The 19,306-nt window shown below is 43.7% G+C and overlaps 6 protein-coding genes across 6 annotated transcripts; 4 read left to right on the top strand and 2 right to left on the bottom strand.

Moving 5' to 3' along the window:
- Positions 1 to 346: 346 nt before the first annotated feature.
- EAE97_008472 (uncharacterized protein) lies at positions 347 to 1,953 on the bottom strand (the record flags this gene model as incomplete). Its single annotated transcript, XM_038878987.1, has 1 exon — positions 347 to 1,953. The coding sequence occupies one exon, from the start codon at positions 1,951 to 1,953 to the stop codon at positions 1,075 to 1,077; it is 879 nt and encodes a 292-aa protein (XP_038730069.1). The 3' UTR covers positions 347 to 1,074.
- Positions 1,954 to 2,936: 983 nt separating this feature from the next.
- EAE97_008471 (uncharacterized protein) lies at positions 2,937 to 3,396 on the bottom strand (the record flags this gene model as incomplete). The annotated part of the gene is made up of 2 exons (XM_038878986.1): positions 2,937 to 3,065; positions 3,160 to 3,396. 2 exons carry the CDS (start codon positions 3,394 to 3,396, stop codon positions 2,937 to 2,939), a joined length of 366 nt encoding a protein of 121 aa, XP_038730068.1.
- A 1,331-nt stretch (positions 3,397 to 4,727) lies between these two features.
- On the top strand, positions 4,728 to 8,611 carry EAE97_008470 (uncharacterized protein; the record flags this gene model as incomplete). Its single annotated transcript, XM_038878985.1, has 7 exons — positions 4,728 to 5,798; positions 5,856 to 6,339; positions 6,407 to 6,690; positions 6,745 to 6,774; positions 6,841 to 7,407; positions 7,504 to 7,880; positions 7,939 to 8,611. The coding sequence occupies 7 exons, from the start codon at positions 4,728 to 4,730 to the stop codon at positions 8,609 to 8,611; spliced, it is 3,486 nt and encodes a 1,161-aa protein (XP_038730067.1).
- A 988-nt stretch (positions 8,612 to 9,599) lies between these two features.
- Positions 9,600 to 11,191, top strand: EAE97_008469 (uncharacterized protein; the record flags this gene model as incomplete). Its single annotated transcript, XM_038878984.1, has 2 exons — positions 9,600 to 9,846; positions 9,912 to 11,191. 2 exons carry the CDS (start codon positions 9,600 to 9,602, stop codon positions 11,189 to 11,191), a joined length of 1,527 nt encoding a protein of 508 aa, XP_038730066.1.
- Positions 11,192 to 13,641: 2,450 nt separating this feature from the next.
- On the top strand, positions 13,642 to 14,610 carry EAE97_008468 (uncharacterized protein; the record flags this gene model as incomplete). Its single annotated transcript, XM_038878983.1, has 1 exon — positions 13,642 to 14,610. One exon carries the CDS (start codon positions 13,642 to 13,644, stop codon positions 14,608 to 14,610), a length of 969 nt encoding a protein of 322 aa, XP_038730065.1.
- A 784-nt stretch (positions 14,611 to 15,394) lies between these two features.
- EAE97_008467 (uncharacterized protein) lies at positions 15,395 to 18,379 on the top strand (the record flags this gene model as incomplete). Its single annotated transcript, XM_038878982.1, has 5 exons — positions 15,395 to 15,401; positions 15,784 to 15,869; positions 15,966 to 17,143; positions 17,380 to 17,545; positions 17,591 to 18,379. The coding sequence occupies 5 exons, from the start codon at positions 15,395 to 15,397 to the stop codon at positions 18,377 to 18,379; spliced, it is 2,226 nt and encodes a 741-aa protein (XP_038730064.1).
- Between the last annotated feature and the right edge of the window lie 927 nt (positions 18,380 to 19,306).

Below are 19,306 nucleotides of genomic sequence, written 5' to 3'. Positions count from 1 at the left end.
TAAATTTGAAGTTCTGCGCCCTTTAATACTTCTTTCCGCATTTGTTTTGACGCGTAAATGATCATTGGATCAACATATCTGGTGACTACCATGTTTTCAATACATCGCGACGTACAGTGCTGTCGCCTGATGACATTCTGATCCCAATGTTTGATTATCAGTTCCCTCTTTAACGACAATCAAACCACGATTCTTGCTTACAACTCATTAAAATTTCAAATTTTGACCTACCATTTTTTCATAGGAGGACTAAGGAGGCAACGGATGATGTGGATATGAAATTTACACAGAGATTACATACGAATGAGATGAATATTGCAAGAGAAGATGGTTATTGGAGTCAATAATAAGCCGCGGAAGCTGAAGATGTTTTATCTACCTAGGCATGGTATATGAAGTTGCGCCACATCTATTCAAACCTCGTTCCTCAATTCTAGATCCTTAAAGGGCTTCAATGAGGAAGAGGAGTCCAGGTCATGCTGAAAAGCGAATGAGAGTATTATGAGTGCGGCGACGGGGGTTCAGATGCCGCATATGTCACTGGTTACGAAGGAGTGTTACCTAGATTTAGCACCGGATGGCGTAGAGAAGAAATGTATTTATATTTTTCGAGTGGTAGGTCAGTCTCCTTTTTGAAACCGATGAGAGGAGAGGAAATGCGGCGCTGGGCCGGGCATTCGCGCTTTGGGGGAATGCGCATTTGTATGGCTTTTGTCATGGTAGAAATTGGGATCTGAGGAGGAATATGATGGTTATGTTTTGTGATGGTTAAGGAAATGTAGCAGTTTTCATAGGCTGGACGTCACTATGATGATTAGAAGGTTTTGATTTCTGCATTCGATTGCTATTTTGGACTATTGGATACCCTTGGACAATATATGAATAGCTTTGCTTTCACGATTTGAAGATTTTGGACTGCCATAAGCAATCGCTTGCTGTCGTCATTCACGTTGAGAACATTATGTAGAAGTGCTGTAGCCATTTAAGCAATGTATTGAACCAAATCTGGCATAAACAAATTGCCAACCGTTGACCTTAAATTGCCCAATATGTATTCTTATCCCATTCCGCGCTTTAAAAGTCAAAACTTGCGTAATCCATATACAACCTCGCCTCTTCCGAGAAATCCATATGCTCCTGCGGAGATTTCAACTCCGGCGGCGAGATGATATTCTTCAACTCTCTCAGCGACTCGATATCCTCCAGCATTCCTCTATCCAATTTATCCCATATAATGCCATAACCCGGTTTTGCCGCTCCAGCAACGGTAATGACTCTTTTATTCGTAATCACATAATCGCATCCCGTATCCCACTGATCGCCTTTGAATTCTTCCTCCAGTACTTGACATTCATGAACCAACGCTATTATTTTCGTATCCTTATTCACAGCCCCTATCGAATATAACATTCCCCATTCTAAGTCGAAAAATCCATGACCCTTTCCAAATCGAAGACCCTTGTAATTTATGGCGCCGGTTCCAGTCACCATCAATGGTATTCTTAATCCTTCGCTTCGTATCGCAGTCAATGTGATGTGTCTCCCATATCTTTCCATTCCATCCAGATAGCTCGCAACCTCCCACTTGCGTTCCGGAATTTCCTTAGGATTTAACAGGAAAAACCCCCTTCTAATCCCATATGTTGTACAAATGACAATTTTCCCATCTTTCAGAGCCTGACATCGTAGTTCCTGCAAACAATTGTCGGGAGCGATGAATATTGTCTCGGCAGACATATAACAATCTAAATTAATTAAGTGACGACCTGCATCATTGGAACCCACGAAATCGCATATGAATGAAGAGTAGTCGTGGTCGAATCTTGAGTCTGGGATAGCGACATGGCGCAATTCTTCCCAAACCTTCTCACGAATTTGAGATTTGTGCGTGGAGGCTGGTGGCGTTGAGCCTGTTTGGAGAGGAGGAGGTCGCTGGGGTGCGGATATAGTCATGATAGTCGAGTGAGTGTGATGTTGTTTGAGATTACGATTATTCTGCCGATGAAGGGTTTGATTTTGGAAGCGGTAAAAACTCAAAGTGACTAAGCTGGCTTCCAGATGTTGATAGGAATTGTAGAAATGATATCTGAATAATCGTTCATCCAAGTCTTTATTTAACAAATATGGTGTTTATATTTGGGGGGAGGAGAAGAATTATAAAAGACCGAAACAAGATGTCTGGGCGTGAAACTCGAATATAAAAATGTTTCACACATGTGAATGCAGATCCGGGGAACGAACATGACACGGAAGGTTGAAAGGTACGTGTCTCAAGCGTTTCTGCTCGTATTATAATCCCGAAACTTAGAGCATTTAGGGGCAGAGGTTCCTGTTATTTTGCGTATGTTTGATGCAAAAGGAACATATTGTTTACTCTTTACGAAGACTGGTTCGAACAGTAAAGTGAAATCTTTCACCAAGTCATTCTGGCCCTTCTGTTTAATATAAAGTCCGTTACGAGGTTCCTGGTACGTCCTTCATTCACGCAATTATGGTGCCACACAGAGGATGCAAAGGCTGTATACATGCAGTGCAGGGTCGCCAGGCATTGAAATGGAGAGTCTTGCACGCCACCACGAGTTGACAAAATGTTGATATAATATCAACGAGCATTATGACAGCAAGAGCAAGTCTGGTTGGGTACATAGAAACTTGGGATGTGAACCCAGTGCCCAATGGTTGCGAGGACCTGGAGGAAATGCCTAACAAATTTGCAGTGCACATTCCGAATTGGCCCAATTCTGTCTGTCGCTTGCATTTCCCAATACACAAACTTCTTTGCGAAATCTTCGACGAAACACGCCACTGCTGCACGCGATTGAAACTCAAGGTGGTGGTATAAATTAGGAGATGGTCATTATCGTGATTCGATTCCTTTTGTAAGTCAATTACTCCACCCATGTGCTGTTGTACATTTATTATATTTCCTCATATCATCATGGCCTTTGCCCTGGACCTGGAGGTCCTATTTGGCCTGGCATCTCCTGCGCTCCTTCGGCTTTAAGTCTTTGTAAAGTTTGGTCGCGCTGGTATTCCATAACTCTTCGTTTTTTGAAGTATTGAACCTACACCACAACCAAGTCAGCTCAGATATCCCCTCGTCTACATTCTTTCCTAGGCACTCCGGCCTGTACTCAGCTCCCAATGAAGAAAACTTACCCAACTCGTAGCACAGTTACTTTCAAATCCTTTGCTCTCTGCTGCACATGCTTTCTCCGCCTTGTCCTTCTCCGTAATACTATCAATGATTTCTGCTTTATCCAAACATTTAAAATAAGCATCCCTAGCTTCCCAGCACCGAGATCTTTGTGTGCGGTCCGGAGCTATAGGTGCACCATCCGCGCCAATTTTGGGGGGTGGTAAGGAAGCTGGGGTCGAGGATGAGAAAAGGCCCATAGCGTGCTAATCTTAGATTTAGACGGGGGTGGGAGATTGGAATTTTCAACTGCTTGAAGGTATTTATTAGTTTTTAAAAATACAATTGCTACGGAAGAGCTTTGACTTACAAACTATTGTCGATGGTTCGTGATAAATTGAGAGGTTTGAAAGAAGTTAGCGATCAGCCACAGCTACCGCCACAGAACTTTCATCACCCGCACCCCGGCCTGCATCGAACCTTCCCGAGGTCTGCAGCTGAATGCGCGCTTAAACTTCGGGGAATAGAACACACCCACCAAGACGGCATCTCTTGACCTTATAGAGCACGCCGTCTCATTTTCTTAAACTTTATTTCACCAACCCAGCTCCCTAGGCGAAGAATTGATTGTGCTTTGACATTTGTTGTTGAAGATCTTCAAATCCTGTGTGATCCTTTCGATTGCTCGATTCTACTCCCTCATGAGTGGCGAGTCCCTATATGTGTTTATGTGTTGTGAGCCAGAGACTAGTTGGCCTTACCCATGGCCTTACTCATACCGAGTCATACATCAATACGTTTCTGACTAGATGTTAAATATAAGACGTGGAACCAATATCCATCCATACCAGCCAGATCAAGCTAGTGGATCCCCTCGATCCCCCAGTCTCACGAGGTTTTGAGCGTTTAAATACCTCGAAATGGAGAGACCAGAGTACTGGTAGCCAATAAACAGTCTTCATAGATCAAGTATTGATACTATAATAGTTTATAGTGCCCCAAATCTTCAAGGCCTTATGAATGCTAGTATACTTTCGATAGGGACAATTCATTGGCAATTTTTTCTTATTTCAAGACTAGTTGTACTATGTCCAGAACTCAATTCGAGTATCTTAGTTGTTAGTTGATCAACGATAATTCCAGAAGAAAGTTGCGAGAGTGGCGTTCTTATATGACGTGGAAAGCCCAGAAGTAAAGCATTTATTTTTGTTTTTCAAGTCTGTTTGTTCTCGAATTTGTTTTCTGGTCCATTGATCGAATTTCATTAACAGTACAAGGGAAAAGTTCACCTTAAAAGGTCCAAATAAAATGGAATAGCAAGTTTGAAGTGACGCAAGATCTTGAGAAGACGTAAGAGGCGTGCCCCACGCCATCAACCCCAGTGAACCGGGAGTCCATGCGTGAGTTTTCTTTCGATCCATGCCAAATACAATCGCGTACTTGACCTTGACTTCTCATCTTTTACAACTTGCACCTTTCTTGATACCAGAAATGATATGCTGAAGAATTCATCTCAATAGGAAGCAGGGACACTTAAACACTTGACCTCGAGGCTATTCCAACACTGCCGGCGACTTCAACGTGGGACGTGATGAATGGTAGAAACCGCGCCAATGGATCTCGGTCGCTGGATCTGAGCCCGAATAAAACGGACCTTCCATTATCTATATTGCAACATTTGCCTACGCCTGTGCTAGTCCTGGATCAGTATCGGAAAGCGCTGTGGACAAACTGGAAAGCAGAAGCTTTATTGGGCAGTACAGATTCTCTTGAGAATGATGAGAGCGCATTGATCGGAAAGGACTTGGATGAATTGGGAGTCACATTACTAGATAATCGATCATGGTCACCGGTTCTAAGTGAGGTAGAGTATCTTCGACGTGGCGGTACCTCATCAAATGATGAAGATTCGAGCTTTTTTGATGGGTTCCAGGTGGTGGTGAGCAATTCATCTAGGCCAGATGATCAGAAGGAAAGAAGATTTCGGGCTTGTATTGATGCTTTGAATGAGGATCGGGGCCTTCATTTCATTATCACCTTTGAATCACCGACATCTTTGCAAGGGAATTCGATCTACTCCGGGCTCGGCTCAACATCATCGCCAATTAAAGTAAAAGAGCCTCAACATAAACCAGCCTTCATAAGGGATGATGTTTTTTGTTCTCTTCGAAATGCAATCTTTGACAATGTTGATACTCCCGCATTCATGATAACTGCAGATGGTGAATATTACCTATCGAACCGCAAAGTTCGAGATGTCTTAGGACAGTCTATGGGGGGAGAGAATGGCTGCGGAGGGGATATTTTTCGAGACGCTCTACAGGTATGGGATGAGGGATACACTCGTCAGTTACCACCCGATGAATATTTCGGAACAGTCTTGGCAAGAACTCGACAACCGTTCGCGGATCAAAGATCTGGATTTATAAACCCTATAAATGGAGATCGATTGACAGCTTTAATTTCTGGAGAATGCCTTTATGACGAAGCTGGGATCTACTTGGGAGCGATTTGCTGGTGCGAAGATATACAGGAATACGAACAATACCTTATTGAGAAACAACACAAGCTACTACGAAGCCATGAAACTATCTGCGATTTGATGCCACATCTAGTGTGGACTACAAGACCGGATGGATATTGCGATTGGTACTCTAGGCGGGTAAGGATGTATTCTAGTGTCTGCTCACAATTCATACGAAGCTAACTTATGTCATAGTGGTACGAATACACTGGCATGTCTAAGGAGGAAAGCGTTGGCGCCGGGTATGAGAAAGTGATTCATCCAGACGATTTGAGTACCCTTAGAGAAGCTTGGGCTTATGGACTGGCAAATCGCCAAGATGGCGAGGTTGAGGTACGATATCGAAGGCATGATGGGGTATACAGATGGATGCACACGAGAGCTTGCCCATTACTCGACGAGAAAGGAGAAGTTCTGAAGTGGTATGGAACAAATACAGATATCACGGATATTGTGATGTCACGAATTGAGGCCAAGAGAAACAAGCATCAAATGTTGACAGTTCTGGCTCATGCCGAAGTCAATATGTTCTGTGTGGATAAAAATCGACTGGTAACAATGGCGGAAGGAGCCATGCTGTGGGGTGCCAAAACTGAACAAACGTGTCAAAGTAAGGAAAATTTGATTGGGAAGAATATCATTGAGCATATGCAAAGTACGCAGCCAGGGGGGATACCGGGTTCGTTTATCTCATCTATTCCTCTGTGACAATAACCCCACGTCACTAACGTGCTCCAAATTTCTAGGCCATGAAAATTCTGTCCTTGAAATATTGTCTGGAAAGGTCGAAATGGCAACATGCGAAGAAAAGATAGGAGACAAAAGTTACCGAACACGATTGGTGGCAGATCTCGAGCACAGCAGTGATGATGGAGGACAAGCACCAAAGGTCATCGGATGCTTGGGCTTGAGCATTGACATTACGGACGTGGAAAAGCGGGCGCAATTAGAGATGGATAATACGAGGTTGATGATTGAAGAACAAGCAGCTAAAGATTCATCTCAGATGAAAAGTCAATTCCTAGCGAATGTGAGTTATTGGTGCCTCGTGAAGACTTCCAGAACGCTAACAGGATTTGTAAAGATGTCACATGAGATGCGGACTCCGACGGCGGTGAGTCTTTCCCCTCATATTTTTTGCCCAAGTTGAAAGATCACTGTGATAACGTGTTGGCATTAGGGCGTGATTGGTATGGTGGACTTACTTGACGAAGACCCAACCTTGACGTCTTCGCAACGCGAATATGTTTCTAGCATCCAACTTTCAGCAAGAGCACTCCTAACCATTGTGAATGACATCCTCGACTTTTCGAAAATCGAATCAGGTCGTCTCGATATCGAAGAAGTTCCATTCAATCTTTGTTCCACCGTGGGAGAGCTATGTAAATTGTTATGCGTTTTCGCTAACCAGAAGAATTTGGTATTCAATTACGAAAATGAGGTTGACGAAAGCCTCGAAGTCCTGGGAGACCCCGGGCGGATCAGACAAGTCCTATCTAACCTTCTAACAAATTCGCTTAAATTCACGGAAAATGGATCTATAACAATAAGCGCGAAAGGAAAGAGAATAACGGATTCAGGCAACATTGGAAATGATACAATTGAGGTCAGCTTCATGATCAAGGATACGGGAATTGGAATATCTAAAACGACCTTGGATAAGTTATTCAGACCCTTCAGCCAGGGGGATTCTTCAACAGCGAGATTATATGGTGGAACAGGTCTGGGTCTGACCATATCTAGGAATGTGAGTATCTTCTTCCATTCTTCCAATGCCTTTCCACCAGAGAACTTCACTGTATTCATTAAAATTCCTGCTTCGAGATACTGATTCTGAGACTAGCTTGCAACTTTGATGTCTGGAACGATTTCTCTTGATTCAGAAGAAGGAGTTGGGAGCACGGCCACATTCACAATACCATTGAAGGTATCCTCGTATTGCCGTTACCCCCGACGTTCCAACACTCCGGCTAAGCTTGAACTTTCTTTTACCAACAATAATTCTGATTCACAATCTATGCCGAGTACGCCACTGGCTCTTCGACCAAGCTCTCACGGAGGACAGGTAAAACAACAATTTATAAATCAACAAATCTCGACCAGTGAGACCAATCATGTCCTCCCTCCATATCTACGAAATGGAGACAAGAACAAAGATGATGGGCCAAAACTTCCACTGGCAGAACGGGGCGAGATCCTTGTTCTGGTTGTCGAAGACAAGTAAGTTGCACAGATTTGTTACAAGCACGCCCTTTTATTTCTTGCTTACCAAGTACAGTGCCATCAATCAAACCATCGCATTGAAAACTGTCCGAAATTTAGGATTTCAAGCAACAGCCGTTTGGAACGGACGCGAAGCATTGAATTACTTGAGTAATCCTGGGTCATCCAATCCGAGACCAGATATCATCTTGATGGATGTCCAGATGCCAATCATGGATGGTTATGAAGCAACGAAAATTCTAAGGACGAATAAAGAATATGAAAGGTATCTAGAACATGATATACGGCCGTTAAAACCCGCAAAAGATGTGGCCACTGCGAGAAACTCAAATCTGAATGAATCAGAAATGGGGAGTCCGACTGGCAGGATGCAAACCAAAACGAAAAGTAGACTGAAAGATCTTCCTGTAATAGCTATGACGGCTAGTGCGATCCAAGGAGATCAAGAAAAGTGCCTCGAGGCGGGAATGGATGGATACTTGAGTAAACCAGTTGAGAAGGAAAGGTTGGAGGAAACGCTGATATACTGGGCACAAAAGACAATGGATGTCCGAGAACTTGCAAGTCTGGGGGTCTCGAGTTCTGATGGCAAACATAGTAAAAATGATTCTGCCGATTCTGCCGTTGTCATGATGGACGAGGATTCTACTTTGTCACAGGATGGGGGATCGAGAGACGGCGATCTAGATGGTGGGGATGGGAGTTCAGAAACAGCTGGTCCACACTGACCATGTTGTGGGCTCATTGTTGCATGTGGACACCGATTTTGTTAGGATTGAGTCTGTTGTAGTGGGGGTAGCTGTGAGAGACTGGTCTTGGTTCTGTGAATGGCGCAGATATTTGTCGGTTGAAATGGATATTCACGGTTCTTTGGGTGGTCTAAATGGCGTATTCTGATAGTGGTATTGGGCGATTCCTTGGACAATGGACAAGGGACTTGGGATTGAGACTGGATTGGATTGATGATGCGAAATGATTGTATTATACCTTGGCACTGATTGATAAAATATTTTCTAGAGACTACCTGCCTGATCGAGAATATATATAGATAACGGATAAAGGGGGGTTAGAGTTGTTAAACGAATATTTTGAATTTTGTGGGAATTAGTTTCTGACGTGCCGAGTCCAAGACTTAGATGCAAGAGACTACCTACCTAATCCGGAATGTTGTAGAGAAACCCCGCAGATGCAGGTGCTCCGGCAGAGATCTTGGCGTACTTGAACGGTTAAAGGGGTAAGATTTTTAGACGAACATCATGAATTGCGATTGCAACTGGTACCTGGCGTGCCTGGCGTGCCTGAGTCCTTATCTAGTGTGTCAGACATGCATTGACTCAAGACATATAAATTAACTTCCAAGATCTACTGATAGCACGTGTGCCGAGTCATGACTTTATCCATCCTCGGCGCGAAGACGAGCGATCAATAAGGTAGAACCAAAACGGGGGCAAGGTCACCAGGTCTGGAGCACAAGAATCGAGGGTGACAGGGGCAAGGGGTTACTGAATCACCGCAAAATTCACCGCCCAAAACTCGGCCAATCAATTTGCTTGCCGATATCGTCGTGCATACGCTATCTGAGCTGAGTAGCTTTAAGCTTCAGTCTTAAAGCTTCAGTCATTCCCAACCTCTCTATCTCTCATCCTTCAAAACAACAAACATCATTAAATCAATTCAATAACAAATTCGTGGTAAACCTCCACGATTCCCTTCATTATGTTACGTTCTACTCTATTTCTTGCAGCTGCATCTCTAGCTACAGGTGCAGTTATGCAACAACCCATTGCGGAACCAAGCTCTCAATCTCTCATCAATGAAAAACACAAACCATTGATCAAATCTACTTCCCTCCAAAACGATATAAAGACAAAAAACCTTCTCAAGCGGGCGAATCAGCTTTACAAAATTGCAGAGGGAAGTATCCCTGAGTATAATCACCCGACGAGAGTTATCGGATCGAAAGGTATATCTCCATTCCTTCTTCTCCTCAGCTTCTTAAGACATTTTCTGACTCACTCTGTGTAACAGGCCACGAATCAACTGTTGATTACATCTACTCTTCTATCGCGTCTCTCGGCGACTACTATCACATCTCCAACCAATCATTCCCTGCAGTAGTGGGCAACATCTTCGACTATCGACTCGTACTGGGCGATGTCGTTCCAAAGACTGCTACCCCCATGAGTCTCACACCTCCGACAGCCAACAAAGATGCGGTTTTCGGCCCACTAGTATTGGTTAGCAACAATGGTTGTGATGCATCCGACTATCCCGCAGAGGTGGCGGGCTCTATCGCTTTGATCCTCCGTGGAACTTGTTCATTTGGAGACAAATCTGCGAATGCCGGTAAAGCAGGTGCCATCGCCGCAGTTGTCTACAATAATGCCAACGGATCTCTTAGTGGAACGCTGGGAGCACCAAATGCAGATCATATCGCCACTTTCGGTATATCAGACGAAGAAGCGGCTCCATATGTCGAGAAATTGAAGAATGGGGAATCTATCGATGGATCTGCATTTGTTGATGCTTTGGTTGAAGAAATCACCACCACAAATATCATTGCTCAGACCAAAGGAGGTGATGCAAATAACTGTGTAATGTTGGGAGGACATTCGGACAGTGTTGAAGCAGGACCGGGTATCAATGACGATGGAACCGGTTCCATATCCCTGCTTGAGGTTGCTACCCAGTTGACCAAGTATAAAGTCAATAATTGTGTTCGATTTGGCTGGTGGGCAGGTGAGGAGGAGGGACTTCTCGGTTCAGACTACTACGTTTCCCAACTTTCCGACGAGGAGAACTTAAAAATCCGCCTTTTCATGGACTACGACATGATGGCTTCTCCAAACTATGCTTATCAGGTGTACAACGCCACTGATGCCGCCAATCCTGATGGATCCGAAGCATTGAGAAACTTGTATACAAAATGGTACAAATCTCATCACCTCAACTACACATACATTCCATTCGATGGTCGAAGTGACTATGATGCTTTTATCAAGAACGGCATTCCAGGTGGTGGAATCGCAACTGGTGCTGAAGGTGTTAAGACTGCCGCTGAAGTTGAAATGTTTGGTGGTAAGGCTGGAGATTGGTATGATCCTTGTTACCATCAGCTTTGTGATGATCTTTCAAACCTTGCTCTTGATGCTTGGTTGATCAACACCCAACTCATCGCTCATTCGGTTGCTACTTATGCGGCTTCCTTTGAGGGATTCCCAAAGAGAACCCTGGAAAGCGTCGGCGCTTCTGCTGCAAAGAAAGTGAAGGAAGAGACCAAATATCATGGTCCTCAGTTGGTCATGTAATTTTTGGTAACATCTATAAAGGATATACAAGGGAATTGAATGCGTGAAGATAGTTGTAAATTTAGTATGCCTCACATCTTTTACAGGCACACGTCGAATTTAATTTTTTAGCTTTGATATATCTATGCATGCAAGCGATACCCTTTTTTTTTTTTTTTTTTTTTTTTGAGAAGTAAGCGAATTATAATAATAACTGTCATGTCACATGCTTGATTTACTTACAGGCAGACGCTAGTGAATCGATACAGGAGGCTGTGCAGTATTGCGGCTCCCTAATCAGTCACACATACCTCAGATAGATTTTCAATTTTGTGATTTGATATCGTCGCAGTTCAATCATGGACCATTGAAGAGGCTGGATACAAGGGAATATAAAGCTTGCCGTTACACGAATAGCTTCGACCGCAGACGACTTGTTCAGCCGTCGACCTTATTTCTCGCGCTGCTGTTTCAGCCTACCTTAACTTATTGAATATTTCCCCAACGTATCTCATTTCTTTTCCATAACACTTCTTACATAAGCGTGTACATTCAGCCTCAGATGCTCTGCATTCGACAAGTATTAGGAGGCTTTTTGCTAAGCCACTGCTGGGATAAAGCATGGTTTATATCAAATAGCCCCAACAGCTAGGGTCGCTACATGGGTCGACTACTTTCTGGTCATCTATAATCCAATGGATATTTCCATGCGTATCATGAGGTAGGCTTGCAGTCACATTTACTGGTACACGTGTGCAATGCTCTTCATAAGCATTATACCTAACTGATATCTATCTCTGTTACATCTTTTAGCCATTTGTTTCGAGATGATGAAGTCATATCCAGTCGTGGCTGAAGTTGCTTGTGAAATGGACAAGGTTATGTGTAAGGCTCTGATATCCTAAGGATATATATGTCTGCTTTTCTGCTTCATTGAGTTCTTGTTGCCATTGCATATTTCTTCTTCTTCTTCTTCTTCTATAAACTTCAAACAACAAAAGATTGCTAGCATCAGAAAACTGCGAACTCAGATACCATCAAATCCTCTTGCTATCACGTTTTTGATAACATATCCAGCATGCCAGGCCATCATTCACATCATCATCATACCCCTCACCGCGGATCTGAACCCAAACATCGATCCCCTCCAAGACAGCCCGTGTCTTCACGCCCACAAGCGGAAGTCCGTTGTCTAACTATCCGCTACGCATCTTTGGATCACAGGAGCTATCATAAAGATTATAATCTACCTTATGTTCGCCGCTTTCGTCACTCGAATCGAGGCATGGTGACAGATCTTCCGACTGGCGGGGTAGTCGGTAGGAACAATTTGCAAAGCTTGGTGCAGGATAAATTGACGACGTTAATGAATAGAGACTTTGCTAATTGGTGAGTGATTTTTCCGCTGCTGGTATCTGTTGATGTGGTTTGAATGAATGGAGTTGGAAGTGAGAGATGAAGATGTGGATAGTTATACTATGGTAGGCTGGATTTTTGTTAATCTTATTTTCTCTGCAGGAAGTTCATCGGTGCTGAGAGATCACTGCCCGGCCCGCCGAGTAATAATACACCATGGGGATACAGTGAGAGAAGAGTAAATGTTTATATTGAGAAGCGACAGTGAGGAGAACGGAGAAGTACCTTGAGAGGCTTTCTACTTGTATGGTTTTGCGAGATGAAGAATTCTTGTGGTGGGTTAATATTGATCTGAAGGCTCAGAAATGAAGGGAAACTTAGATGAATGGTTTATGATTTCATTTCTTATTGGTTTGTGATGTTGATGTTTGTTATCAGCTCGGTACGGGATTTGTTCTTGAGGAATTTTGTGTGAATCGAAGGGTCTGAGCCTGCGGTTGTGGTGTATATCTTATGCCTTGTGTTCTCTTCTATCATTAGTTCTTAATTGATTCTAGCCATTCAATTTTGTTGATGAGTTAGCATTGTAAGCAGGCAGAGATGATGAAGCTTTTAGATTGTAATCTCCATTCTACGCTTTGCCTCTATTGGCTGCAGTAGCTAATAATACTCATCATTTCTATGAGAGTTGACTTCCAGAATCTTCAAGTAGGATGCAATATATTCCCCGAATTTCAATTGGCTTAAGTCTGATAGTACCTCGTTCCTGGTCATCGAAAACGGCCATGTGATGCATTTCACGCGGATAAATATTTCGGCTACAAGAACCGGGGATAAATTGCGGGGTACTTTAGTGCCGGAAATTCTGATGGCTAATATGGTGCATAATCTGGATGTCCGATAAGATGTCTACATCTCTTCTCATAGGGATCATACCTAGAAATGGGATAAGGGTTTATTCACCGTGGTTACGACCTATGAGCTGTCAAGTGGCAAGCGGAATTAGCCTATGTTTTGTCGTCATACCAAGCCAAGGCATATATAAATGCAGCGTATCCCCCAGTTTGGCAACTTCTCTGTATATGCATTGATTTCTTTTGCCAACTCAATTCGCCATGGTGTTTTTCAACCTGTTGCGGAGAGGCCTAGTTGCCTTTGCTGCTGCTACCTATATGATCCCTACAGCTTCAGGTGCCGCCAATAATTTAACCGTTGTCTCCAATTTTGGCCACAATCCTTCAAACGTTACAATGTATCTATATGTTCCAAGCAAACTCGCTCCTAACCCCCCAATATTCGTCAATCCACATTGGTGCCATGGAACAGCACAAGATGCGTTTGTCGGCACACAATTCGCAACGCTAGCCGACGCTTACGGCTACATTATGATTTTTCCCAACTCTCCAAATGCTGCAGATCAATGCTGGGATGTCTCTTCCAAAGCGTCACTTACTCACAATGGCGGAGGAGATTCCTTGGCCATTGTGAATATGGTCAAATATGTACTCAAGACCTACAAAGCCGATCCCAATCGCGTCTTTTCGATGGGCACGTCGTCCGGAGCAATGATGACGAATGTACTAGTGGGTGTCTACCCTGACATCTTCGCTGCGGGCTCTGCATGGGCGGGTGTAGCATTAGGATGTTTTGCCGCAAACAGCAGTGCCGTCGATCTTTGGTCCAACGACTGCGCTACGGGCCAAATCATCAAGACAGGCTCTCAATGGAAAAGTATCGTTCAGGCTGCGTATCCGGGCTACAAGGGATTCAGACCAAAGATGTGGGTACTACATGGTACAGACGATACGGTACTCTATCCACAAAATCTCCAGGAGGAAATCAAGGAGTGGACGACGGTATTAGGTCAATCGAAGACTCCTCTCACGACGAAAGCGAATTGGCCGGATGCGAATTGGACGACGTGGGATTATGGGTCGAAATTCAGAGCGACGAGTGCGGAGGGGGTGACGCATAATATTCCGACGAATGAGAGTGTGGTGATTGATTATTTTGATCTGAAATGTCGGGGTCCTTCATGTTACTCGAGAGTTACGGCGGGGACTAAGGTGGGATTTTCTGGGTAGTGTGTTGGGCCGGGCAGGGGTATCGTAGATCTACGCAGTGTGTAGAGGGAGCTTATTGTAGCGAGAACAGCTATTATCCACAGTGTTAGCCGATTCATGGGAAAGAGGTAAGATGAAAGGCAAGGAGACAGAGTTTTGAATTGTGTGGGGACCTACAGAGTGTGCCAAGGGGACTTGTTGTAGCGAGAATAAATTTCTTTGCCAGAGGATGAGGGGGCAAAATCCCGTTCGTGGCGTCTCCTCATACCATAGGCGTCAATATGGAAATCACTCCATGATACCTTTTACCCGTGAAAATTTCATTAGTATCGAATATCGTTTTTGTCTAGCTGCAGTGGTGAGCTCGTATCGACTACGCCTCCCTCACCTCCTGCATTGTTACCCTACACCACCACCCACTGAAACCATACCTAGCAATCCAGAATACATAGACCCAAATAGCACCGTGAATACAGCAGATTTGTGGAACAATCTTTCTCCATGAAACATCATATTCTACACTTACTTTTCTGCGATGGTGTGCAAATTCAACCCAATCCTAACTAACAACAGCATCCTAGCAAACGCTCATGCATATGGGGATCTCGATACAGTTTCCCGAATTAGAATGTCACATTTGATACTCATCTTAATAATGCAGATTCGCTGCGTGTGTGGCCAAGCAGTTTGTGATTTAAATCGCCAAACTAGAAATGCATGTTTATCACTTGAGTTGCTGTGTCCGAGAAAAATCGGTTCAGCTCATAGATATGAATTTATGTAGCACAAAATATGCTGATCACAAATGAAAGGTAATGCATTTTTAATGCGCCAAACAAAAGGAGTTAGGCCTTGTTCCAAAATAGATCTAACTTCGAGGCCTTGAAAATTCGCATGCGACGTACAGTAGAAACGTGGAAAAACTTTCTGCCTTGCCCTCGTTATTGTCACAAATTCTTTGACATGAGGTCGGCAAATCATGGGATGTGATATCTCCCTGCAATTTGGCGCTTGATATTTCAATGGGTGATGTACCTTGCTTGACTATCACGTTCCGCCGCAAATAAACGATACTGATATCAGTGAGAAGGAATTACTTATAAGGTGATTTCTGCAGACGATGCCTTCCCCAATCTCTGACATACTTTTGTACCCATCTCAAATTTACAAACTGATTTTCTTTGATCCGTAAAGCTGAGTTGTATCCACCGGATATCTCACAGGCATCTTTCCTCTACACTTTCAGCCCAAATCACGTATTGAACCAGAAGACTCAGGTGGTAAGCCCAACGGTTCTTTACATAGCCTCTTGAACTCTCATCATCCTTCCTGCCTCAAAAGTCAAAGTGCAATCAATAATGAGATCCTAACACAAGTCGCTCGTTCTTCGCATACCTCTTCCCAGATGGACAAATTTCAACCGACCAAAGCTCCCAAGATTCCATCATCTTTCCAAATATCCAGATGCAGGAGAACCTGCGAAATTCGTATTCGACAACAGGTGCAAATTCATCGCACTCGATTTGGTTCTCCTTACGTTGCCTCTGGCTACTACCGCGAGCTTGGTGTACCTTAACATGCAGTCTGTTTACTGGGGAGACACACAGGCCAATGGAACATGGCAAAATACCATGTTGAATAGCCTTCAATTTGCGGCCAAGCTTCATGAACTATGGATCGGTTCTTCTGTGGCTTACATGGTGTCCCATTTCATTGTACTCATGCTCGCTAAGGCCAAAGGTATACCTTTTGGGCTACTTGGTGCTGGTCTTCAGATTGGAGACCTTAGATTCTTTGCCCGCAGGTCATTTTGGTCATCCTTTGAGTGTTCCCACGGACGCAAATTGAGCATCTATCTCTTTGCACTGTTCGTGCTATTCTGTTCCATCCTCACAGCTCTTGCTGGACCATCCTCTGCTATTGCTATGCGACCCAACCTTGATTGGTGGCAAATGACCAATAACACGTTGGTATTTCGCTTCCCAACCAAATTCGAGTTATGGCCTATCAACCTTTTAGAACCACTGGCTCCACCGCTCTCGATGGTCAATTGTTCCAATTACGCAGACTCATCTGCCAATTTTATATGCCCGGCTAGTGGAGCTCAAGATATCAACACTTGGCTGAATAGTCAAGACCTCAACGTTCTAAGAGGAAAAGCAACGAACATGACTTTTTATAACGCATACACAAACACGCGCAATTTTCTTGCCTCGGCTGGAATGGGTTCAGGTCATTCTTACACAACCTCGTTATCAGTTGTCCCTCAGCTCGCTGTGGGCGCGATATGGAATGACCTAAAATTGGCGGTAGCCTACGAGTCTTTCATATCTCAACCTAAATTCTTGTCTCATTCCACAACGAACCTAAATCAACCGATTGTTCAGGTCAAATGCAATATCTATGCTCAGAGTAATCTTACAAGTGCTGGTAACGATACAAAAGATGCTCCAGTATTTCCTCTCTTACATGGAATCATGAAGAATACATGGACGTTAAATGAAAAGATAGGATATGCAGTGCCAAAAGACTCCTGGAGTGGTATTAGGAACCAGTAAGACTTAGATCTAACCTGGGTTGACCTATACAAAAACTATAGCGGAACCGCGTCTATCGGTGGAATCTTTTTGCTTCCGATGTCTAGACGTGTATACAACGGGACAGGCTGGTCTACCGTCCAGGATACATTAATCATACCGTGTACATTCGATGCAAGATGGTTGCAAACTCAAGTGAAATATGAGCCTACAACTAGCGATATCATCAACGATAATATCACTGACTCTACAGCCTTCTCAGAGCTACAAAGCCTTATAACAATGCACATCAAGATCGGACAAAGAGAAAGCGCTCAGAACTTAGCGACGTCATTAACATTACTCCTGGTTGGGCCGCATATACGAACATAGTGGTTCCAGGAGTTCACTTGACGCAGAAATTAACTCAAGATTTGACTGTAAGCCATATAAATGGGACAATGCCTCAAACAAACAGAGTCCAGGCTCCAATAATTAATTTTAGCGGTGGTATGCATGCCACACCTACTTTTCCCGCGCCCGCACCTGCGCAGAATCTACCTAATGCCACCCTAATTCAAGGTCTACTGAACAGATTCATGGTTCTCGGTGCAAATGGAACACTATCATTCAATCAATTTCCAGTTGGGGGACCTAGTCCACCCAGCAGTACTGCTGATATTCAAGGTTTCATCTCACTATATGCTGGTGTATTTATGACAGATGCTCTTGCGCGTTATGGCTCCCAAAGCGTCATATCTGATGATAATTTCTTGTTCGGCCATAATAACACTTTGAGGCGACTATCCTCCTTGAGGAATGAGCCCGAGCTTCCCAAGGGCTGGCTAGAGTGGAAATTTGAGATTTGGCGCAGAGGATATAGCTATGGAATTCGTGGAATAACGACGAAATTAGCATTAGCGCTTCTTCTAACGCATTGCATTTCAACGTTGGGGTTCATGGTCTACATGTGTTTTGCAGGGTGGAGAACGGTTGCTTGGAATTCGATAGGAGAATTTATTGCGCTGGCATTGAAATCACGCAGTACAGAAAAATTTCGAGGTACAGATGCGGGGATTGATTTATCAACAACATGGGCGCAAAATATGAGGATAAGGGAGATTGGTACTGAAGAGCTTGAAATACGATTTGGGGAAGATGGATGTGAGGAAGAGAAGGGAGAGTGGTTAGGTGTAGTGAGGATGGGTAGAAAATATGGTGGGGGAAAAGTCTGGAAGAGGGGCTGTGAATCCTCATCGTTTGAAGAAGAGTGAATAATTTACACAATTCTGAATTAGAGTAGTGCCGATAATGATGAAAATGGAACAATCACAACATGTTATGAATGTAGTGATTATGTACTGCCCACTACAAGCTTCATAGCAAGTGCGTTGAAATTATGCACAGGCAGTGAGAGAAATTGGCGCCAACCATGACGAAATAATGAAAATTGGGGGGCATTTTTCTAAAGGCTTGTTGTATATTTGACATGTGGATATGAGGGTTTGGTGGTTTGTGGCGGCGATTGATTGGAAGATAGTGTTTGGCATCTGTCTTCTCATTGTCAATGAGTAAGCTGTTGCCACTACCTTAAGAGACTGTATGAGTTGTCCGTACAAAGAGAGCATAGCTCGACCACAAGTTCAGGGACCACATATTGGGCAATATTTGTGTTGACAATCATAGCTATAGTCATGCCGTGGTGAGTGAGTGCTAGCAAATCGTCCATAGCTACGACTGCCGGGCATACGAAACTTGCTCTGAATATCGCGCGGATCATTCTAAGAAGCACAATCCTTTCCATGGAGATATTTCAGAGTGGCATATGTGTAAAACGACGGGCAGACAAAACTTATACGTCTAGCCCATTGTGTTTCACAGTGTGACTTATGTCCTCTGGGCTGGCTACTCGAGGTACATACGGAGATTCAGGAGTGACTAGCTCGCCGTTTCCTTGTAAGTTATCGTATGGAGCTGATCTTTTGTTGATCAACAAAAGCTTTTCCCCGCATTATAGAAGCAGGCCAAAATCATGCATAAAAGTCAAAAAGTTGTGTATCTCCCCATAGAGTATGATTTGGACGAACATTTGTAAAATCTGTTTGGGTACGAGAATGGCTCTCTTTGTGCCTTGATCCTAATTCTTTGTCAGGCTTGTATCGAATCGAACATTGAATCTCCACCCCCTTTTCTTTTAATTT

Source organism: Botrytis byssoidea (assembly GCF_014898295.1).
Source record: "Botrytis byssoidea strain MUCL 94 chromosome Unknown BBYS_018, whole genome shotgun sequence".
Classification (NCBI taxonomy): domain Eukaryota; kingdom Fungi; phylum Ascomycota; class Leotiomycetes; order Helotiales; family Sclerotiniaceae; genus Botrytis; species Botrytis byssoidea.
Note: the sequence above shows the minus strand (reverse complement) of the source record. Positions and strands in the feature narration are given on the sequence as shown.